The 24,995-nt window shown below is 41.9% G+C and overlaps 1 protein-coding gene across 2 annotated transcripts in view; it reads right to left on the bottom strand.

Annotated features, from left to right (window-relative positions):
• The window catches only part of YEATS2 (YEATS domain containing 2), a 127,549-nt gene that overhangs the window by 36,479 nt on the left and 66,075 nt on the right, over positions 1-24,995 (bottom strand). Inside the window, exons 11-17 of one of the 2 annotated variants that reach the window (XM_062210402.1) lie at positions 23,393-23,632; positions 21,633-21,791; positions 19,938-20,041; positions 17,806-17,913; positions 16,859-17,041; positions 5,552-5,810; positions 2,692-2,853 (exon numbers count right to left, since the gene is read on the bottom strand). In XM_062210402.1, coding sequence (XP_062066386.1) covers positions 2,692-2,853; positions 5,552-5,810; positions 16,859-17,041; positions 17,806-17,913; positions 19,938-20,041; positions 21,633-21,791; positions 23,393-23,632 — 1,215 coding nt within the window. The remainder of the gene's footprint in view (positions 1-2,691; positions 2,854-5,551; positions 5,811-16,858; positions 17,042-17,805; positions 17,914-19,937; positions 20,042-21,632; positions 21,792-23,392; positions 23,633-24,995) is intronic. The other variant, XM_062210413.1, reaches the window with a different exon arrangement.

The raw sequence follows: 24,995 nt of genomic DNA, 5'->3' as shown, positions 1-24,995 counted from the left end.
CAACAGCATCGTGAAAGTACTGGGCAAATGTTCAGCAGAAAACAACCAAATTGAGCCTAGAGAGATGATTCCCTTATAGCCCCTTCCTTCTCCTTTCCTGCTTTCCGCTTCTCTTCTATAATCTAGATTCTGTGATAAGAGGAAGAGAATTTCCTAGTATGATGACATACTAGTATGATGACAAGACCAAAACCTATTGACAGACTGAGCATCCCTAATCCAAAAATCTGAAATCTGAAATGAGAAAGTTTTTGAGCACTGACATGACTGTCAAAAAGTTTCAGATGCCGAGGGGTTGGCATTGTGGCATAACAGGTTAAGCTTCTGCCTGCAACACCAGCATTCCGCATGGGCACTAGTTTGAGCCCTGGATAATGTGCCTGGGAAAGCAGCAAATGATGGCCCAAGTCCTTGGGCTCCTGCAGCCACAGGAGAGATCCAGAAGAAGCTCCTGGTTTCAGCCTGGTGTAGCTCTGTCCATTGTGGCTAATTAAGGAGTAAACCAGTAGATGGAAGATCTCATATCTTCCCCACCCCCCATAACACTTTCAAATAAATAAAATAAACCTTGTTTAAAAAAAAAAAAAAAAAAGTGTAGGGGCCAGAACCGCGGTGTAGCAGGTAAAGTCGCCACCTGCAGTACTGGCATCCCATGTGGGCAACAGTTCAAGTCCCAGCTGCTTCATTTCTGATCCAGCTCTCTGCTATGGCCAGGGAAAGCTGTAGATAATGGCCCAAATCTTTGGGCCCCTGCACCCAGGTGGTACACCCAGAAGAAGCTTCTGGCTCCTGGCTTCAAATTGGCCTAGTTCTGGCCATTGTGGCCATTTGGAGAGGGAACCAGTAGATGGAAGACAGACAGACTACCTCCCTCCCTCCCTCCCTCTCTCTCTCTGCATCTGCCTCCCTGTAACTCTGCCTTTCAAATAAATAAATAATTCTTAAAAAAATAAAGTAATTTTAAAAAAGCTTAAGATTCTGGATTTTCAGATTAGAGAAGTTCAGCAAGGAAAGCCCATGTAAATACCCCCAATCTGAAAACACTTCTGGTTCAAAGCATTTCAGGTAAGGGATACTCGACCTGTATTTTCTTTTCCTTTTTTAAAAAAGATCTTTTTTTTTTTTTTTTTTTTTTTGAAAAGCAGAGATTCACAGAGAGGAAGAGATCTGAAGAGATTTGGTTCACTCCCCAAATGGCTGTAATGGCTGGGGCTGGGCCCAGCTGGAGCCAGGAGCCTCTTCTGGGTTTCCTTTGTGGCTGTAGGGGCCCAAGTCCTTGGGCCATCTTCTGTTCCTTTCCCAGGCACATTGGCAGAGAGCTGGATTGGAAGTGGAGCAGTCAGGACTTGAACCAGAGCCCATATGGGATGCCAGCACTACAGGCAGAGGCTTAACCTTCTATGCCACAGTGCTGGCCCCTCGACCTGTGTTTTCAACTGAATGATGACTGACTGTCTTTTAGCCCCAAGTACAATGAAGGATTTATTTTTGATAAGTGTTTTGAATTACTTGTATGAGATCCTGATACTGATATTTAAGAGCTATGTTTTCATCAACACTTGGATTTGCTCAGGTAGTTCAAAACTTTCTGGCATCTGAACCAATTTCAGTGAAACTGCTGGAATTCAGTGTAATTTTATAGTACTTTCTGTTTTTCTTGGCCTGGGAAAAATCAGACATTTATAAACATCCTAGGGCATAATTCTTGTTTGCATTTCAAATTCCACTTCAAAGCCTATGGCCCTTTTAAACTATTTTTGCTAAGACAATGTATATAAACTACCTGGATTATAAACAGCCACTTTATAAATATTAGAGTTCAACTCCTTCCTCATCTTAATGGCTGTGATTGTTACTGGAACAAATTCTTTCCCAGTGCTTTATCTTGATTCTGAGGATATCCTAAAAATCCAAGTAGCTTTATGAATGAATTTTGGAATATTTTATACTGTTCTTTTCTTACATATCTAATTTTTTTACACCATTGCTTATATGAGGAAAAAAAACATTAGGATAAGAGAGTAGAAATGATCATCACACTGAGTAAAAGAAATGGCAATGGGCTTGCCTGCTGTGTTTTGATGAGACTGTTGAATTCCTAGCGAACCTAACTGCCATACCTTCTACTTCTGACTCTGAGGGAAATTCTTTACCTTTTCAACATCACCCTCACTGTCTGCTAGCTCTAGAGAAGCTACTTAATTTCCTTGGGGCTTTCAGATGTACATACTGATAGGGAAACTTTATTTCTCTATTTCCAAACTTTGCAAATGTAGAAAGTACATCTAAACAATGGCAAGCAGGGACACTTGATTCCAGTCGTATTCCCACCCCCTTGAAGATGAAATATACTTCTAGCTCCTGGAAGTAGATTAATCTTCCTTCAGGAATCACCAGACAGTTTTCAGGTATCAGTGAAAGGAAGAACTCCTTCTTTACCCTTCAGGTAGACAGCTTCTTCCCAAAACAATCTCAGCAGCCCTACTTCTCCAGGGATGAATAAAGTAACCCAGAATAATACCTCCATCTCCTAAGACTGCGATGATTTAAACCCTCTTCTAGCAAAATTAGGTGTTACCATTACACCACTAGTTACAGAAATGCTTCCTCCATCAGGTAAGAACTGCCCTCAGGTGGATGAAATAAACATACCCCGAGACCAAGAATCAAATGATTTAATGATGGACTAACTGGCATTGTTGGTAGCGCGCAGGATGGCTCCCTGAGGGATCAGCAGTAGTTTTCCTTTTCCAGAAGGGTTCTTGCTGTTTGTTGTAAGGTAGAGTTTAGTGCCTGGAGGCAAATTTGCCAGGTTGGCTAAGTTGGTGGCTGGTAGCTGCAATGTTGCCATTACTAAAATCGTGAAGAAGGAAAAAAAGAGGAGGAAAAACAGTCAGTTAATGGAATTAAGGCAACACTCTCAATAAAATTAAATACAGAGTAATAAAATACTTATATAAAAACATGAACACACAGTACTTTAAAGGCTGGCATTCTTAAATACCTTGCTAATTAAAAACTGTTTTTACACCAGAAGAGCCTGCCACAAACTGATTTATTTCCATATATAAATGGGATGATCATAAATAAATGATCATAATAAATCTTTAAAAAAACATGATTCCTGGCTGGCGCTGCAGCTCACTAGGCTAATCCTCCACCTTGTGGCGCCGGCACACCGGGTTCTAGTCCTGGTCGGGGCGCCGGATTCTGTCCCAGTTGCCCCTCTTCCAGTCCAGTTCTCTGCTGTGGCCCAGGAGTGCAGTGGAGGATGGCCCAAGTGCTTGGGCCCTACACCCCATAGGAGACCAGGAGAAGCACCTGGCTTCTGCCTTTGGATCAGCGCGGTGCGCTGGCTGCAGCATGCCGGCCATGGCGGCCATTGGAGGGTGAACCAACAGCAAAGGAAGACCTTTCTCTCTGTCTCTCTCTCTCTCACTGTCCACTCTGCCTGTCAAAAAAAAAGATTCCTTTTACTCTCTCAAGTACTATGATTTAGACTTGATGATGACACACTTTCTCCCACTTGCTTCAAGTCCCTTTAGTCCATTTCCAGTATGATAATTTATGGATTTGAAACAAGACTTCTAGCTCCCCTCACTTTCCTAAGAGTAAGAAATGCTAAGCCAATGGCTGGCACACACATTTTGAAACTGTAATTCATCTCTTTACAAGTTTCATCTAAAACAAAAAAAAAATTTTTTTTTTTTTTAATCCACACGGTGTAAATCCCTGAACACGAGTCTTAGGAGACTTAAATATCAAATTTTCTGCAGTTACCTTTTACTAAATCTCCATGCCATGAAGCCCAAAGAATCAACTGGGTGAGTAACAGTGACAGGGAAAGGCTCTCAGTCCTCTTAAGACTGTAGGAGTGGTCCTTCTCCCCATGCCCACTTCACTGTGTAAAGCTGTGGGAAGCAGCAGCCCTGGGAGCCACCCCAAAGAAAAGGGACCACAGCACTAAAACTGAGTGCTACCCCTCTCCATCATCTGCACTGATCCCACCTCACTCACTCTGTATCTCCAACACTGCTGGGAAGGCAGACCTCCCCAGGTATCCACACCCACCTGGACTCCCATCTCCAAATTCCTGATCTGAATCATCTCCTCATTCACTCCCTCTTCCCAAACTCCTTCACCCTGCCCTCTAGGAATTCCTGCTGTGATCAGACTCTAACATTTTTAACCTGCATGTAGGAATTCCGCCTCAGTCCCTCGAAGGTTTAACTCCTCCCCCACAGCTCTCACAGCCAGCGTCTGTTCCTTCTCTGATTGTGGTATCACAGGGCCAGGACTGTGGCTTTCAGATCATTTAAAAAAAAAAAAATCTTGGCCCCTCCTAAGGTGGCCTACACTGCCTGTTTCCTCTCTCTGGCTATCATTTACTGACTATCCAGTTACTTCCCCCTCAGTGGCAAAAGACTGACTTGTGACTCAACTTACTATTTATGCTAATGACTGCCATCCTCAGTGACAACACTGTAGCTTCTCAGCTACTTGATTTTCCAAAATCCTAAGATCATTTCTTTCAATTCATGGCAGACACTCATTTTTACTGTCTTAACGACATTTATCATCACCAGCAATTGCACCACTTCTGAAATCGTGACTTTGGGTATCTACTACCATCTCTCCTTCTGACTCACTGCAACAATTCTTTAGCCTGATCACCTGATCAAGACCTTCAAAAATAAGTAAACATCTAATGTCTGGAGTCCCTAAAATATACTCAAGGTGTCCAAATGCCTATCTGGGAGAGAATGTACTAGACAGTATCCCAAATGACAGCTGGCAAATGCCATGCCAAGATCTTAAGTCTAATACACATTTGCATGGCCGGCGCCGCGGCTCACTAGGCTAATCCTCTGCCTTGCGGCGCCGGCACACCAGGTTCTAGTCCCGGTCAGGGCACCGATCCTGTCCCGGTTGCCCCTCTTCCAGGCCAGCTCTCTGCTGTGGCCAGGGAGGGCAGTGGAGGATGGCCCAAGTGCTTGGGCCCTGCACCCCATGGGAGACCAGGAGAAGCACCTGGCTCCTGCCATCGGATCAGTGCGGTGCGCCGGCCGCAGCGCACCAGCCGTGGCGGCCATTGGAGGGTGAACCAACGGCAAAAGGAAGACCTCTCTCTCTGTCTCTCTCTCACTGTCCACTCTGCCTGTCAAAAAAAAAAAAAAAAAAAAAAAAAAAAAACACCACATCTGCAGGTAGGGACGGGGATAAAATGAGAATTTTATTGTTTTTGGACTCAAAAACAATATCAAGAAGCACTATTTTTATCATTCCTGATTTTACATATGTTCACTACATATTAAATATATATGCTACAGTAAATGTATATACTTTACATATGTTACATATACATTTAGCCAACTACTAGATCTCTATGTAAAGTATTCCATAAAAAAAGAATAACAAACATTTTTATACATACATGTATGGAGTCAACCTATTAGGCTTTCCTGAATAAAACCAAATATCAAATAAAACCACTGGCAAAGGAAATCTTGGATGGTGCTGCTGCTGAAAGGGCCTCCAGTCAGATCCTTACCTGAGCCCTGGGACCCACTTTTCTGAGGGCCAGCAGTAGTGACCTGAGCCTTGGTTAAGGCCTGCACTGGCTGAGCAACGATGGTTCCTCCACCTCCACTCACAATTGCTTTGGCAACTCCTTGGGTCACAACTTGCTTTGGACCAACAGCTTTGGCAACAGAAGAGCTGGCCTTGGCCACGAGGATTTGGCCACCACTGATTGCCACAGCCTGTTTCACTGTCGAAGGTAGAGTAGATCCAACTGGTACCCCAACAACCTGTTCAAAACAGAGGAGAGTCCAGCAGTGCTGTTTCTCTAGTCCCAAGACCTCTTTGTCTCTGTTCTAGCAAAGAACAAAGCAAAGGCCTGGACAAAATACAGAGATGAAGCCCACCAGGTAGAAAGGCTAACCAGACAACTGAAAAGCCACCACTATATTCCTTAATTTGCAAGTTAATGAAGGTTAAAAACTGTCTTAACCTTGGCTTCTTTTCATAACTTGCTTTGATTATAAAGTAATATGTGTATTTTTAAATAGAACATTGGGGAAATGAAGAAACATAAAGAAAAAGTTCTACTCATTAGGCCAGCACCGTGGCTTAACAGGCTAATCCTCCGCCTTGCGGTGCTGGCACACCGGGTTCTAGTCCTGGTTGGGGTGCCGGATTCTATCCCGGTTGCCCCTCTTCCAGGCCAGCTCTCTGCTATGGCCCAGGAAGGCAGTGGAGGATGGCCCAAGTGCTTGGGCCCTGCACCTGCATGGGAGACCAGGAGAAGCACCTGGCTCCTGGCTTCGGATCAGCGCGATGAGCTGGCCGCAGCGGCCATTGGAGGGTGAACCAACGGCAAAAAGGAAGACCTTTCTCTCTCTCTCTCCCTCTCTCTCTCACTATCCACTCTGCCTGTCAAAAAAAAAAAAAAAAAAAAAAAAGTTCTACTCATCAAGAAAATAACCTCAACATTTTTAATGTATTTACTTTTCATTCTTTCTAATGTAAAACACACAACTGGGATTAAATACTATACATACAGTTTCATAATGTCTTTTATTTAATATCCTACTATAAGCATTTTCCAATACGATTTTTCAGAAACATTTTTATGTGACAAAATATTAGTATATTAGAGTGAGTAGAATACAATCTGTGTAAACATTTCACTACTACTTAGATATTCAGGTTGTTTTAAACATCACATTATGAAAAACTGTGCAATAACCTTCTCACATATATGAAGTATAAATTTCACTAGATGCATTATCAGAGTATCTCTTTAATAACCTCTTCTGTATTATCCTCATCTGAAATGACCATTTCTCCTTTTCAACTGTAGAACTCATATCATTTATCATTTAGCATACCTTGTGACACCTCTTCTAATTTTTTTTTAAGATTTATTTACTTATTTGAGAGGCAGAGTTACAGAGAAAGAGACAGAGAGTCTTCCATTCGATGATTCACTCCCTAAATGGCCACAACAGTGGAAGCTGGGCTGATCTGAAGCCAGGAGCTTCTTCCAAGTCTCCCAAGTGGGTACAAGCACTTGGGCCATCTTCCACTGCTTTCTCAGGCCATGGCAGAGAGCTGGATAGGAAGAGGAGCAGGCAGGACACGAACCAGCTCCCATATGAGATGCAGGTGCTGCAGGCAGAGGCTTAGCCTATTAAATCACAGCATCAGCCTTTCTAACTGATTTTTAAGAAAGGTTAAAATCTTTTCCCAGAGCTGGCATTGTGGCATAGCTTGTAAAGTCACTGCCTGCAACACCGGCATAGCACATGGACACCGGTTCATGTCATGGCTGCTCTACTTCCAATCCAGCTGCCTGCTAATAGTTTGGGAAAGCAGCAACAGATGCCCAAGTGTTTAGGCCCCTCCCGCCCATGTGGAGAGACCTGGATGAAGCTCCTGGCTTCAGTTTGGCACAATCCTGGCCATGGCAGCCATCTGGGGAGTGAACTAGCAGATGAAAGGTCTCTCTTTCTCTCTCTCTCTCTCTCTCTCTCTCTCTCTCTCTCTCTATATATATATATATATATATATATAAAACTTCCAAATAAATTAAAAAAAAAAACTTTTCCTGTATCTCTTCCTAATCTTTCCTCTTTTTGAAGGTAGACATTTAAATTGAAAATAAAGTTTAAGCAATAATATTTAATCAGATTTCAAAAGACAAAAACAAGAACTCTGTTATCCAAATACAGAAAGTTAGAAATTCTGAATTCTGAAAGTGAACTCTTTCAAGTAACAAAATATTATGAAGCTGTTAAAGTAAACAAGAGCATGTTAAGTTAGAAGAAAATAAACTATTCAATTAATGCCAAATTACGACAGTGTTTCCTGCTCCCCAGCTCTTTATTTCATTCAAAGAACCTTTCAGCAGAAATTAGATAAAAAGACTTTTATAAAAAATGAAATCTGCTTCCTAAAGACGAAAAAGCTAAAACAGGAAGTACTTTTCACTCATGAGATTGACAAAAAGAGTATTTAAAAAGTCAACACTTGCCCCTCTTCCAGGCCAGCTCTCTGCTGTGGCCCGGGAGTGCAGTGGAGGATGGCCCAAGTCCTTGGGCCCTGCACCCCACGGGAGACCAGGAGAAGCACCTGGCTCCTGCCTTCAGATCAGTGCGGTGCGCCGGCTGCAGCGCGCCGGCCGCAGCGGCCACTGGAGGGTGAACCAACAGCAAAGGAAGACCTTTCTCTCTGTCTCTCTCTATCTCACTGTCCACTCTGCCTATCAAAAATTAAAAAAAAAAAAAAAAAAAAAAAAGTCAACACTGAGAATTAACTAGAAGATACGGGGAAACAAGGGCTCATCATCACTGCTGCTAGGAAGCTATCTACTAAAAGTTGGTAATTCACATACCCTATTATTGTAGGAATTCTACTTTTAGGACTATAGCCCAGAGAAATTTCAGATACATGCGCAAGGGAATATAAACAAGAATGCCTGGGGCTGGCGCTGTGGCATAGCTGGTAAAGCAGCCGCCTGCAGTGCTGACATCCCATATGGACACCGGTTCAAGTCTCGGCTGCTCCACATTCGATCTAGCTCCCTGCTAATGTCCTTGGGAAAGCAGCGGAAGATGGACCAAGTGCTTTGGCCCCTGCACCCACATGGGAGACCAGGAAGAAACTCCTGGCTTCAGATCGGCTCAGCTCCAGCCGTTGTGACCATTTGGGTAGGTAGTGAACCAGTGGATGGGAAGACCTCTCTTTCTCTCTCTGCCTCTCTGTAACTCTGCCTTTAAAATAAAATAAATATTCAAAAAAAAAAAAGCCTACAGCAGCATTGTCATTACATATCAGCACAAACTGACTTTGAGAGAACATAGGTTGAGGGGCCGGCACTGTAGTGTAAGTTAAGCATCCACTTGTAATGCTGGCACCACATTGGGCACTGGTTCAAGTCCTGGATGCTCCTCTTTCAATCCAAATACCTACCTGCTGGCAGTCTAGAAAAGCAGTAGAAGATGGCCCAAGTGCTTGGGCCTTTGCACCTGTGTAGGAGACCCAGAAGAAGCTCTTGGTTCCTGGCTTCAGATCAACTCAGCTCCAGCTATTATGGCCATTTGGGGAGTGAGTCAGCAGATGGAAGCTCTCTCTCTCTGTCTCTCCCTCTCTCTCTAACTCTGCCTCTCAAGTAAATAAATAAATCTTTTTAAAAAATTAGGTTGACTGAAAAGGGAGTTACATAAAAACTTACATATATATATATATATATAGATATCTTTCAAGTAACTCTTCAAAACAAAAAGAACATCACATGTTTTCAGTGTATTTTTTTATTCTTTTTAAAGCAAGGAGCTGGATCGAAGTGGAGCATTAGGGCCTCAAACTACCACCCATATGGGATGCTGGCACTGCAGGGAGTGACTTAACCCACTGTGCCACAGTGCTGGCTCCATTCAGTGTCTTATTTATATAATAAAAGTATGGACTGGAAGGCTACCGATCAAATTCATGATAACATTTCTGGCAAGAACAAGGTGGACTTCAACCTCATCAGTGACGTTTTATTTGGAGGAAAAAGATGTGAAGTAAATTATGTACACGTTAATTCGGAGTGGGGATATGTGGGTATTGATTATTTTATTTTACCAAAATTTTAGAATTTTTCTGTATTAAAAAATAACAGAATTTGCCATTGTGGCATAGTAGGCTAAGCCTCCACCTGTGGCACCAGCATTCCAAATCCAATCCAGCTTTCTGCTTATAGCCTGGGAAAGCAGTAGAAGATGTTCCAAGTGCTTGACCCCTTGCACCTGCATGTGAGACCTGGAAGAAATTCCTGGCTCCTGGCTTCAGATGGGCTCAGATCCAGTCACTGTAGCCACTTGGGGAGTGAACCAGTGGATGGAATATTTTAAAAATATTTTTAAAAATAACAGGATTATTTAGTAGGTGGAACAAAACAATAAGTCATATGCAGCTGATGAACGGGATTTTTTTTTTAAGATTCGTTTATTTATTTGAAAGGCAAAGTTACAGAGAGACTGAGGCAGAGAGAGAGAGAGAAGTCTTCCATCTGCTGGTTCACTCCCCACATGGCTGCAGTGGCTGGAGCTTCGTCAATCTGAAGCCAGGGGCCAGGAGCTTCTTCCAGGTCTCCCCCATGGGTGCAGGGGCCCAAGGACTTGGGCCATCTTCTGCTGCTTTCCCAGGCCATAGCGGAGAGCTGGATAGGAAGAGGAGCAGCTGGCACTCAAACTGGTGCCCATATGGGATGCCAGTACTACAGGTGGCAGCTTTACCCATTATACCATAGCGCCAGCCCTGAATGGGATGTTTTAATTCAATAATTACTAAATCAAATGCAGCCTCTTTCCAAAGACTGTGAATAGAGTAGAATGCATTTTTCATGTGCTTAGAAAACATGGATGATGTAAAGAAAACGGTCCCCTAAGCAACTTATACAAATCACAGTGGAACACTGAGGAAAAAGCATAGGTTCATATAAGTAAATAGATCTGTTTTCCAGGTTAGTTCTACCAGCTAGGAGCTGGTTATTTAACCTCTCTAAATTTTAGCATTAGCCTCCTCTTCTACGAAACCCACACAATATTTATCTCACAAAATCATGAAGCAAAATGAGAGTAAGTTTAATGCCAGCTAACATGACAGTTTTTTCTGGGCTAACCGCAACACTGTCATTATTAACTGAGAAATGATAATTCACATGGACATGGGGAAAGCAGGCAAGGAGAAAAAAAGGCCAATCTTCAGCATCTGTCCAGGGCAGAGGACCCTGATATTAAACCCCAGACTCAAGTCAAACATAAGCTAATCTTGGATGAACCCACAAAGCATCTGGGATCTGCTTTAAAACATTCCAGGAAAAAGAATAAGCGTTTAGCAAATGATGAAACTGGGTAAGGGGCTGTGGGATTGCTACACTATTTTCTCTACTTCTACCTATGTTTAAGGAAGAAGGAAAGGAAAGAAGGAAGAAACAAAAGGGTAACAAAACTAATGGAAACAAGCAAGTTACCCTAGAATGGAGAAGGGAAATCACATCAGCTCACCTGGCTTGGTGGAAACAACCCTATTACCTATACCTACATCTGCATCTCTTTATTCTAACTTTGGAGGGCGTAGAGAGCTTCTGGGAGCCACAGACTGAGTTGAGGTGAAGTCACCTCCCTAGAGATGCGGATACAGAAATCCTTATTAATCAAGAAGTTCTCGGGCCAGTGCCGCAGCTCACTAGGCTAATCCTCTGCCTGCGGGGCCGGCACTCCAGGTTCTAGTCCCGGTTGGGGCGCCGGATTCTGTCCCAGTTGCTCCTCTTCCAGTCCAGCTCTCTGCTGTGGCCCGGGGAAGGCAGTGGAGGATGGCCCAAGTGCTTGGGTCCCTGCATCCGCATGGAAGACCAGGAGGAAGCACCTGGCTCCTGGCTTTGGATCGGTGCAGCGCGCCGGCCGTAGCAGCCATTTGGGGGGTGAACCAACAGAAGGAAGACCTTTCTCTCTGTCTCTCTCTCTCACTAACTCTGCCTGTCAAAAAAAAAAAAAAGAAACTCTCTGAATCTGTCACTCTGCCTTTCAAATAAATAAACTAAATTTTAAAAAAAGAACTTCTCTAGGCATTTATGAAAAAAAAATTAATGTAGAAAGGTATTTTTCGGAGTATGACACAAACTCACAGATGAACCCTAGTATTTATTTTTTGCTTTTCTCCTGTAGTAACAGAGCCCCCAGTTTTCAGATGGGGGCATGGCCATGGAGAATAATGACTACATTTCCCATCTCTCTGCACCTCTTGCACCCATTTTTTTTTTTAAAGGCAGAGGTACAGAGGGGCAGAGGCAGAGAGAGAGAAGTCTTCCATTCAGTGGTTCATTCCCCAAATGGCCGCAGCTGAGCCAATCTGAAGCCAGGAGCTTCTTCCGGGTCTCCCGTGAGGACTTGCACCTGCTTTCTGAGCAGAAGTGATAAGTACAACTTTTGGGTTATGCTCCCCTCCCCTACTTGCTCCCTTCCTGTTGGCAAGAAGTGTGAAGGTGGTGTATGAGATGAAGTATATATCTTAGCCCAGCTGAAATCCAGATTCTGGCAGAGCATAAACTAAGAGTCCAGATTTTTAACGACTATGAAGCCATCAAAGCAGAACTGCCTACTGGTCTTCTATATGTAAGAGAATTCAACTTATTTAAGCCTTTGGTGTTTCAATTTCTCTTTTATAGTAAACTTTCTTCCTATGATAGGAGTCTTGGGGCCTGCATTGTGGTATCACAGGTAAAGTCACTGCCTGCAATACTGGCATTCCATATGGACACCAGTGTGTATCTAGGCTGCTCCACTGCTGATGCAGCTCCCCGCTAACAGCCTGGGAAAAGCAGCAGAGGATGGCCCAAATGTTTGGGCCACTGCCACCCACATAGGAGACCCAGAAGAAGCTCCTGGTTTCGACCATGCCCAGCCATAGCCATTGCAGCCATTTGGGGGGTAAACCAGTAGACAGAGGATTTCTCTGTCTCTCTCTCCTTCCCTCCCTGTAATTCTGACTTTCAAATGATAATTAATTTTTTTTTAAAAAAAGGAGTCTTCAAACTTCCCAAATTTGCAAAAAATTAATCTATTTCATAAACTAAATTATACAATCTATTTTCACGTTCCTAAACTAACAATGGAAGCAAATATCTTAAAGGAACATAATACATACATACTGGACCTATTTTAATTTCCTCCCGAAAACTCCAGGCTGACTTGCTATTCCCTTCTTACACCAACCGCTTCAAAGTTTCCAGGATATGATAAATAATCCTTCCAAGAGCTTGATAAATTGAGGGATCTCAAGTCAGCCACAGGGGGGCAGTCTTTACAGTAGAGTTTAGCCACTTTGTGCAGGTGCATTATCACTGGAAAGATAAAGGTTTCCAACCTGTTTTGGAAAACTGAAAAGGAGAGAGTCTGCATTCCATTGGGAAAAGCTACACACAGCTAATTATGGACAAGGAAGGGATAGGACTCCTAAACAAGACACTATAAGCCCTTAGTATTTCTGCTTTCTAGCATCACAATATTCTGGCTTAAAATTTGAACTTGTCAATTCTTCTCCTCCTCCCATTCTAGGATACTTTCTCTGTATTGCTGGTTTCTTTCTAGCTTTACAAAGCAGATACCCTGGCCGGCGCCGTGGCTTAACAGGCTAATCCTCCGCCTTGCGGCGCCGGCACACCGGGTTCTAGTCCCGGTTGGGGTGCCGGATTCTATCCCGGTTTCCCCTCTTCCAGGCTAGCTCTCTGCTGTGGCCCGGGAAGGCAGTGGAGGATGGCCCAAGTGCTTGGGCCCTGCACCTGCATGGGAGACCAGGAGAAGCACCTGGCTCCTGGCTTCGAATCAGCGAGATGCGCTGGCCGCAGTGGCCATTGGAGGGTGAACCAACGGCAAAAAGGAAGACCTTTCTGTCTGTCTCTCTCACTATCCACTCTGCCTGTCAAAAAAAAAAAAAAAAAAAACAACAACAACAACAAAGCAGATACCCTTTGTTCTATATTTGCTACAAATACTTCACACCATGAATCAATGTTTCTATTTTTCCCTCCCTTGCCCTGCCCATACTTTTGACAAATCAGAATTTACTTCATCAATCTAAAGGGGAAGATTCTATGTAAGTAATTTTCTTTGCAGACAATCAAAACCACAGCCATCTATAGGTGCTCAATGATAACTACCACTGTAGTACTCAGGAATAAACAATCATTAACTACAACGTATTTAGCATCTGTGCTGGGCTTTCATATATAAAATCATCTCTAATTCTCCTACAACCCTGAAAGATAGGAAGTAATATTCCCATTTATTAGAAGGAAAAAAACTAGGGTTCAGAGAGACTGTCAGACAAATAAGGAGTGGCTGAGATGTGAGATTGGCATCAAGCTCTGCTCAGACACTTTTTACCACACTGTTTCTCTCCCACATGGACCCACTTTCTCCTCAGCTGTCCCTTTCCATGTCACAGGCAGCACCTCTCTTTTTAATGAAACAGACACTGTGAATGAAAAGTCAAACAGTGCCACTTTTTCCACCCTGCCATTTACCGGCATAGTTTCTAGGAATGCACTTCACCAATAACCAGGGACAGTTTGTACCTGCAGACAGCTCCTCATCTCCAGGCCAGAGCATGACCTGTACTTCAGTTAAACAGTAATGTTTATTTTCAATCTCTATTGCTTCTTTATAGCTCTTTCCGACTCTGCTGTGGCTCTTTTGAGGGCTCTTAAACCTTACACACAAGCCCACCTGTTTCCTTCTTTACTCCTAATTGCCATGAGGTAGGTGGCAATGTGTCAAGAGAGCACAACTGCTCAACATTACTAGATGCATAAAATGCAAAACAGCAAAAAGTAAAGACTAACATCCCAGAGCATGTGAGCTTGGAGAGCGCACACTTCACCTAACTGAAGTGAAAGCAGATTTTGAGTAACACATAGGACAAGCCTGTATCGGAAGTTCAGATGACAATAACTGATTTGGTAAAGAGTTTGAACAGTGTGCTTTCCCAAGGCCAAAACAAGGAGAGCATTAGAAAGGGGCTTTAGGATACCTGTTTCAGTAATTCTGGTGATGGAAGGCCCAAAGTCATATGGGTGCCGGTTTGAGACCCGGCTGCTTCACTTCCAATCCAGCTCCCTGCTGATACACTTAGGAAAGCAGTGAAAGGTGGCCCAAGTCCTTGGGCCTCTGCACCCATGTGGGAGACCTCGAAGAAGCTCCTGGCTCCCAGCTTTGGCCTGGCCCAGCCCTGGCTGTTGCAGCCACTTGGGGACTGAACCAATGGATGGAAGACCTCTTTCTCTCTGCCTTTGTCTCTCCCTCTATGTAACTCTGACTTTCAAATTAAATAAATAAATCCTTTTTGAAAGATTTATTTATGTAATTCAAAAGGCAAAGTTACAGAGACGGATAAACAGATAAAGAGAAATCTTCATCCACTGGTTTACTCCCCAAATGGTTGCAATGGGCCAGGCTGGGCCAGGCCGAAGCCAGGAGCCAGGAGCTTTATCTGGGTCTCCCACATGGGTGTAGAGGCCCAGGCACTTAGGTATCTTCCGCAGCTCTTCCAGGCCCACTAATAGGAGCTAGATCAGAAGAGGAGCAGCTGTGACTCAAACAGGTACCCATATGGGATGCTAGCACTACAGCTGGTGGCTTAAACTGCTACGCCACAATGATAAGCCCCAGGTATCTATATTTTCTTAAGCAACAGATGATTCTTAAGACAAAGTCAGTCTGTGAAAGTAGTTAATGGATTTACAGATTTTAAACTACGTATACCATTATAAGTTTTCACCCAATCCTTATCTAGCTATAAAAAGTAGTCAACGTTTTTTTTTTATCTTTTACTGGAGTATTGCAGCAGGTGCTAGGGTATAGCAGAGTGCCAGCTCAAGTCCCAGAACCTCTGCTTCCAACTCAGCTTCCTGCTGCTGTTACCTGGGAGGCAGTAGATAACAGCCTAAGTATCAGGGATCCTGCCACTTACATGGAGGAACTAGATGGGGTTCCAGGCTCCTGGCTTTGGCCTCGCCCAGCCCTGGCTATTCAGCATTTATTTGTGGAGTGAACGAAAGATCTCTCTCTCTCTGCCTTTTGAGAAGATGAAAATAAATAAATAAATTTTTTAAAAAATTCACTTTCCTTGGACAGGCTGGCTTTCAATATGGAAAACAAATTCCCATAGAGTCTATCATCCAAAAAAATTGAGATAGTTTAACTCCGGATATTCTAAAAGCAAGAATAATGTGTACATTACAGTCAATGTCTCAAAAAGTTTCATTTAGTTCTGGAAAGGCGAGTGCTGCATCAGCAGACCTGGGTTCAAACCTCTATCACTGGCTGAGTGCTCTCAAGAAAGTAGTTTACCCTCCTGTAGCCAGTCACCTCATTCGTGCAATGGGCAAAAACTTCCACTTTGCAGGGTTGGATGAGGATTACAGATAATGTATAAATACAAACATGGCATACATTAAGCACTCAATACACTACACCTTTTTAACTGATGCTGAAAAACCTGGATCTATGTGCTATTTTATAGTTCTCTCAATACCTTAATTCTTCTCTACCTCAAATTATAAGGAAAAACAAGTTATCTAGTGAACCAGGAATCATTAAACAGATCACACAGCAAGGACATCAGAAGTATAAACCGTAGCACTCACTCTCCTATCAGAATTAAAACCAGGGCTGGGCGTCTGGCTTAGCAGTTGAGAAACTAGGTGAAATTACCCATCCCATATTGGAGTGAAAAGTCAGTCACCTTCAGTGTCAAAGACACAGCACTATGTCCCTCTGCCTCTTGGACTATTCCAAGACCCTCCATAATACATACCCCACTCTGGTCAATGATTACCATAGAAATAGAAGGGTTTGGGATCAGCATTGTGTTGTAGTGGGTTAAGCCACAGCCTGCAATGCTGGCATCCCATATGGGTGCTGGTTTGAGTCCCGGCTGCTCTACTTCTGATCAGGCTCCCTGTAATGGCCTGGGAAAGCAGTGGAAGATGGCATAACTGCTTGGGCCACCCACATGGGTTATCCAGAAAAACCTTCTGGCTCCTGTCTTCAGCCTGGACCAGTCCCAGCCATTGCAACCATTTGGGAAGTAAACTTCTCTCCCTGTCTGTTAAGTCTTTCAAATAAATAAATCTTAAAAAAAAAAAAAGGAACAAAAGAAACAGAAGGGTCTAATACCAATTGATTTGTTTTTCCTACAGGGCTTTCACCTACAGATTTTTATAGATCAGCAACTTTTCAGCAGTCAATTATTTAGGCAAACCATATTCCTTTACATTTTGACTTCCACATCCCAACCCAACACAAACCTTGGAGGGCTGAATCTTTGGTGACTGGGTGGTCCCTTCTCCAGCAGTTACACCCTGTTTCTGGGGAGATACAGCTATCATGTGACCCCCTTTCACAGTCACATACTGAGGGAGCGGCGACTGGTTGGTAGCTCCTGCTGTGGGCATGTGAGGGGCTTCCCCGGGTTCCTGCTTGATGATCACCTGGCAACAAACAAAATAATGACACTGAAAGGAAGGACAACCCCACCAGAAGGGTAAAATCACCACTTACATACACTCCCGAACAGCTACAAAGGGATCAAAAGCAGGATCTGGACTTGATCTTGAGCTTTTGGAAACTCAATCAAGTCACTTTTTGTGTGTGTGTGTGTGTGTGTGTTTTTTTTTTGACAGGCAGAGTGGATAGTGAGAGAGAGAGACAGAGAGAAAGGTCTTCCTTTTTGCCGTTGGTTCACCCTCCAATGGCCACTGCAGCCGGCTCATTGCGCTGATCCGAAGCCAGGAGCCAGGTGCTTCTCCTGGTCTCCCATGCAGGTGCAGGGCCCAAGCACTTGGGCCATCCTCCTCTGCCTTCCCGGGCCACAGCAGAGAGCTGGCCAGGAAGAGGGGCAACCGGGACAGAATCCGGCGCCCCGACCGGGACTAGAACCCGGTGTGCCGGCGCCACAAGGCGGAGGATTAGCCTATTAAGCCACGGCACCGGCCCAATCAAGTCACTTTTTTGGAGACTGGTGGCAAAATGGCAACGGAGAGACACAAAAGCCCTGTGTTCTCTGGATGCACCACCATGCTGTACTCCAATGGAGTGCACCTTACTAAATAAACAGAAATACATCTCAGAATGAAGGTCTGGTTACTAACAAGTAACACATAGGAGGAGTCTCAATCAACTCTTGCATGGTATAAAAAGGATTAAGTAACAAGACCACACTGAATGGTGGGATAATACCCTAACAAATACTCACTTTTGTGAAAGCTCCAAGTCCTCCAGTTATAGGTTTAGGGCTTTGAACCTTAGGGTGACTCCCAATTGGGCAGAGAGGTGGCATGGATGCAAACAAAGAATCCTCCTGCTGTGTGTATAAAAATACATGTGTACAATCAGGATAAAATGGGTGATTTCAGATATCCTAGACAGTTACATTTAAGATAAATATATGATACTCTCTAGCAACAGAAACAACCAAACAAAACAAAACATCTGAAACTTCAGGTCATCAAACCTCTGTGCTTGCATTTGTCTTGTTTTAGAAATAAATGCAAAGAAAATTATAACTTGGCAAGCACTGCCTCATCTGTGTCCCACTGTATGTTGGAAAGACTTCTATCCTACCACTTCTAATAAAGGTTGACTTTACTGCTATGTCTAGTCCCGTGCTAGATTGTGAACTACTAAAGAACCGGACTGTGAACTGTTTGTTATATCCCTTGAGCCTGGGCACTAAGTACGTAAGTGAAGAACTATGTAGATACAATGTTTCAGTATTTGCTCTTGGAATATACTCACAATTTAATTTGTAAAATTGACTCAACAGACACACAAACTACAAAGGAAAATATTTCAATAATAATGTCAAAAACAAACCAGCAAAAATAACTCAGCATATGCAACGACAACAATGGTCAACATTCAAAACAACTGCAGCCTGCCTCTAATTCTCAAATATAAAATGTAATATCAAGAAATCTGCCACAATTAAGTTTTAAATTAAATATAAATTTTAGGAGCAACAAAGTTATGCAATTTCTGGATTATATAATGAAAAGATCATCAACAAACATGAAAAGTTACACTGGTTAAGACCTTCAAGGGAATTACTACAATTCAGACATTCATATACCACAGTGAATGTCACATATTGCCTAGAATTTAGAGGAAAACCTTGCTTTGAACCAGGAAGCCACTTAATATCTAAATATAAGAAATGCAGGGCAGCACTGTGACACAGTGGGTTAAGCTGCTGCTTGCAACATCCATATTTCAAATGAAGTGCTGATCTTTGTCCTGGCTACCTGGCTTCCTCTCCAGCTTCCTGTTAATAATGTGCTGGATTGGCAGTATATGTGGGAGACCAGATGAGGCTTTGGCTGGCACAGACCAGGCTGTTGTAGGCATTTGGGGAATAACAAACAGATGCAAGAGCTCTCTGTCTCTCACTCTGTCACTTTGCCTTTCAAATATATAAATCTTAAGAAAAAAACAAAAGAAATACAGTGTTAGACACTGGTCTTGTGAGAGAGATGATCTCTGCACCACCAGAGTCCTCAGCCTAAAGGTTTTGGACTGGGCAGTCAAGACAAGTAAGCTGAATATCCCACCAAACAGTAGAGAAGTATTACTGTAAGAAGACATTTAGCACTTTGATCTCAATAAGTCACATCATATTTGGAGTACCAGATTTCAAAGGACTCTTATCCTGAAAAAAGAGGAAAAAAACTTTGTGGAAAGATACTTTTTAGGGCCATCATTATGGTCTAACATGTTAAACCTCCACCTGCAATGCTGGCATTCCCTATGGGCACCAATTTGAATCCCAGCTGCTAAACTTCTGACCCAGCCCCCTACTAATGAGCCTGGAAAAACCAGCAGAAGATAGCCCAACTGCTTGGCCCCCTGCAACCCACAAGAAGCTCCTGGTGTTTGGCTTTGGCCTGGCCCAGCCCCGGCCATTGCAGCCGTTTGGAGAACAAATTTTTCTGTCTCCCTGTTAATCTGCCTTTCAAAAAATTTTTTTTCCCAATAACTGAAAAGCTAACATATGGAAGAAGAAATGTATTTACTTCTTGGTGGTACAATATAGGAAAAAAGGAATATACTATCAGAGTATCTTTATAAGGAAGTATTTTTAACAAACCTGTCTCACCCCTACAAAATAATAAGGGCATCGTCTCATTACAACAAAGTTTTCAAATAAATACTGAGTGAAGCATTTTCTACACTAGGAAAAGATCAAGATGAAGTGGTATAGTCTAGAGTAATGATTTATCTGCTTGAGGAAGTCTGCTTAACACAATTTACATCATTATCTGACACACTCTTGATGATAGACTGAACATATTATCTTCAGGAACTAACAAAGTACAATATGAGTGTTACCTTGACAGTAGACGTTACAAAACTGCTTCCATGAATTTTAGGAATAGGGGAACCTGTCCCTTGGGAGACTTGAGAAGTCGTGGAGAGCTTGTTTGTAGGACTTCCTGATAAGCAAGCCAGATATAACAATTAAATACAAGCAAAGTAAAATTTGCAAATTGTAAATTTAAAATTTTTTTCAGTCACTCTCCTCTCTTCTTCACTATTTGTTTTTCATTTTTAAGGGCTGATAACTAATCATCCTAAAGCTATTATGGAAAAAACACTTAAAGACTCATCTCTATGAAGTTTTTCTCATGGTCAACCTGAAAAGGGATAAGAAGTTGGTAAGATTTATAGAAGTAAGAGTATACTCATTATTCTCTACTCCTTATATTATAAGACACAGTGTAACATAATGGTACTGGTTGTGGCACAAACCTGCTGGAATGCATGCATTTCACTAGGAGGTTATACCTATTTTACAATACTGCCAACATTAAAGACTTTATATCCCATCTGTATAACTGCATCTAAGATCCGATGAAAAATGAATTGCATTATCTATAATCATTAAGTGAAAATCTAAAATCATATACAATCATCAGTTACCTATTCCATTAATCATACTTGTCTCTGAAGACTTTTGGCTAATTCCTAAAACTAAACATCCTCAAAGGACATTTATCTGACATCCCTAAATATGTTCAAATGGCTATCAGGTAAGCCCTGAAATAAATATTTTTTAAAGGAGTTTCACAATTATAATAATTGTTAAAGTGGTTGGCTTTTCAAAAAAACACAAAACACAAAAAACAAAAACAAAATAACAACTATTTGGAAAAGCCCAACAAATATTCATGTATATTAAAACTAGTATGTTTAAAAAATTTGGCCTCAAAATCTTATAATTATTCTGCTTATTTCATGTCTCTTTATTTCTCTTAACTGGAGAAGTTTATACTTAGGAACATTTGTTTAAATAAAATGTTAATGAAAGCACTTAAATAAACCCAGAATAGCACTACATAGTTTTATGGGATTACAACAACAAACTGAATCCCAAATCTTCTTATTCCTATTAGACTTCCCTTTTTATAACTGCTGCAGGTTTCAACTTCCACCCCATGGGCAACATGTGTCTTACAGAAAATAAACATTACCTTTATTTGACTGAGGAGAAATAATGACCCACAAAGCTATCATTGTACTAAAAGTTCAATTTTAGGAAATTAATTATGACTCACTTTCAATACTTAGAAAACATAATTCCTAAAAATGTCCACTTTTACAAACAGTAAATCATCCCTCAGAGAAACAGTACTGAGATTATTTTTATTTCCCTCTTTTTTTTTTTTTTTTTTTTTCCAGTTGGTCTTCCATATCCCTGGGTTCTCCATCCACAGATTTAATGAACTGAGGATCAAAAATATTTGGGGAAAAAATTGCATCTGTACTGAACTGCCTTTTTTTTTTTATTATTAAACTTTTTATATTCCCTCTTCTTGTTTATGAAGGGAAATTTAATTCATATAACTAAGTCATGGCAGGATTTCATGTTGCATTTTGTTATTTTCAGTTTGAAAATCTTAATTTTATTTTCAAATCTAGAATTGGACAACACTTCATCCCATTAAACACAGAAAATGTTCCTGGATTACAACTTCAATAAAAGAGCAAATCTTTGAACTGTACAAATGTTCATCAAATACACACCTGTACTGGGAGTGGCAGCTCCAATAACCTGTCCAGGCTTGTCCATGATAACATAAGGATTATTAATTACAGAGCTGGCAGGGCCTTGTTTTACATGAACTGGAGTGGAAGTTGGGGTTCGAGGCAATGGTGATGGACTTGGAGTTGAGATTGGGGAACCTTTATCAATGAGAGAGATAAGCGAAACAAAATAAACCCAGACAATTCATCTAAGATGTTGAAAACAAAGATGAGCAGCCGAGAAACAAAAATGGGACCACAAGCTTTGGGTACTGAGCAGCAGTGACAGTGCAGCTGAGGGCTGGGAGCACTGTGTCTCATCCTCATCCATGAGCCAGCAGCATCAGCACCACTGGGGATCTTGTTAGAAACAGACTGAGGTCCCATCCCAGATCTACGGAATACAAATCTCCACTTTTACAAGATCCCCAGGTATGCACATTAAAATTCAAACAACAATGCTTTACATAACAGTTTAGAACTACAGAAGATTGACTCAACATCACAGGCAGGTTGTTAAATTGCTGGCTACACTTGAAGACACAAAAATTTGGGAGGAAATCAGATGAACAGTTAGATTTAGGAACCTAAATGTCTTGATTTGCAATTAATTTTTGAATAAGAGAATGTGATATTTATCACTCCCCAAGCAAAAATATGTCAACACTATGCCACAGTAACAATTCCATAAGATTCATGTTCTCACAGAATACTTTCAAAGTATTCTTTCAAATACTTTCAAATATACTTTCAAAGTGTAGGGTTAAGTATCTACAATTGTTTTTTATTGATCAAATCTTTCATCATTCAATTTTTCTAAATCTCAAACCAACTACACATTCTATCATCTCCACCTCTGAAGCAGCAAAGTTCCAAAATGTTCTTAACTGGCGGGTAAAATGATACATTCTTGACTTTTCATCGATTCCAAAGATTCAGATAATCTTTCTGTTCAGTTGTCTACTTTTAGTACTGAAGATTTCCTTTCTCTGTTCATGTAAGTGTTGTACAAAAGCTCTCCTATTGCCTGGATACTTTCAACAGCCTTCTTTCTCATCTTTCCAGAGGTGGTACAACCAAAACCATATAGTATATTCCTATTAAAAAATTTATTTCATATAAATGTGAAACTGTCATGAAACAAAGGTCAATCCAAAACTAGTGAAAGAAGCCTTAGAACTACCTATTGATAACAGGAATAAGTAATTCTTCTTTTAAAACTTGTTCTTTTCAGAATAGTTTTAAATTTACAAATATTGTAAATTAGTAAGTACACAGTTCCCATATACCCTCAACACAACTTATTAGTATATCTGTCACAGTCAATAAACCAGAAAAGATACTTCATTTCCAAATCAATTCCAAACTTTATAGCTTAACTCCAAGCCAAACGGCTGCCAGATTATTTCTATTAATAGTCAATCTGTTTTCCAAATATAATCTCTAAACTGAATTCCTATTTTAATTTCAGCCATGGATCACGGTAAAAAAAAATACCTGTGCTGATTCCAGGAGATAAAATGATCGTATTGTATTTCATTGATTCCCCCATTCAAAAATTTCAATATGAATTAGTTTAGCTTTTGATTTGTGACAGTTTTGTTAATCAAAACTGATTAGCTCTCATTTGTTAAACATACACATACTGCTTAAAAAGAACTTAGGGGGACAAAAAGCCACAATACTTTGTTTTGTCATTCCAACAATCTTAACACCTTGTCAACTTCACTGGAATCACCTTTTACACATCTTCTGCATACCTGAGACAATTTTACAGCTCATTGTGATAGGCTGGAAGGATTTTCCAGGTGACTCAGGATTAGGAACCTGACTTTGTGGCACTATTTTGCAGCTTGATGCTATTGGCTGAAAAGCTGAATTGCCATGAGAACAAAAGGTAACTTTCTGTGATGCTGTCACTTTTGTGGGTGTTCTTTCCAAAGAAGATGGCAAAGAATAAAATGTAGTGGGTCTCTCAGCTTCACTGCTAGTTGGAAACCCTGTTAAATGAAATGGGCAAAGGGTAAGTTACCAATTGCTTGGAAATAACAAAATCTTTCCAATGTGAAAAAAGAATTAAAATGCCTTATTTCAACACCCTGTTACTGTAGTAAAATAATTTATTACCCTTTTATACTTTCTATAGGGAAACATGCTTAAACGTATTTAGTTAAAATGCTCTTTTCATGGGGCCGGCGCTTTGGCACAGCATGTAAAGCTGCCACCTGCAGTGCCAGCATCCCACATGGGCGCTGGTTTGAGACCCAGCTGCTCCACTTCCAATCCAGCTCTCTGCTATGGCCTGGGAAAGTAGGAGAAGATGGCCCAAGTCCTTGGGCCTCTGCACCCATGTGGGAAGACCTGGAGGAAGCGCCAGGCTCCTGGCTTCAGATCAGTGCAGCTTTGGCTGTTGTGGCCAGTTGGGGAGTGAACCAGTGATGGAAGACCTCTCTCTCTCTCTCTCACTCTGTCTCTCTTCTCTGTCTGTAATTCTGACTTCCAAATAAATAAGTCTTTAATAAAATAAAATAAAATGCTCTTTTCAGGAAATTAGAAAACATTAACTAAAAATCATATATAATATAAAAGGAACACAAGTTCATTGTGTCCCTATATTTTCAAATACATAAATCAGAAAAACTGTTTAAAGAGAAAACCACTCAAGGCACATTACAGTGTTCACATGGACAAGGGACCTAAAAAAGTTATGAAAAGTACATATTATAAATAAAAAAAAAAAAGAGGCATGGCCGGCGCTGCAGCTCACTTGGCTAATCCTCCACGTGCGGTGCCGGCACTCTGGGTTCTAGTCCCGGTTGGGGCGCTGGTTCTGCCCCAGTTGCTCCTCTTCCAGTCCAGCTCTCTGCTGTGGCTTGGGAAGGCAGTGGAGGATAGCCCAAGTCCTTGGGCCCTGCATCCACACAGGAGACCAGGAGGAAGCACCTGGCTCCTGGCTTTGGATTGGCGCAGCGCGCCGGCCGTAGCAGGCAATTTGCGGGGGTGAACCAACGGAAAAGGAAGACCTTTCTCTGTCTCTCTCTCTCTCTCTAACTCTGCCTGTCAAAAATAATAATAATAATAATAATAATAATAATAATAATAATAATAAGAGGCCGGCGCTGTGGCGCAGTGGTGTTAAAGCCCTGGCCAGAAGTGCTGGCATCCCATGTGGGTGCCAGTTCGAATCCTGGCTGCTCCTCTTCCGATCCAGCTCTCTGCTATGGCCTGGGAAAGCAGTAGAAGATGGCCCAAGTCCTTGGGCCCCTGCACCCACATGGGAGACCCAGACATTCTGTTGATCTAATGATGCCTTATCAAATGCCTGCAAGGAAGATGCAACTGAAACTTGAAGAATAAAGTAAG

The sequence above is a fragment of the Lepus europaeus genome, chromosome 2 (assembly GCF_033115175.1).
Source record: "Lepus europaeus isolate LE1 chromosome 2, mLepTim1.pri, whole genome shotgun sequence".
Classification (NCBI taxonomy): Eukaryota; Metazoa; Chordata; class Mammalia; order Lagomorpha; family Leporidae; genus Lepus; species Lepus europaeus.
Note: the sequence above shows the minus strand (reverse complement) of the source record. Positions and strands in the feature narration are given on the sequence as shown.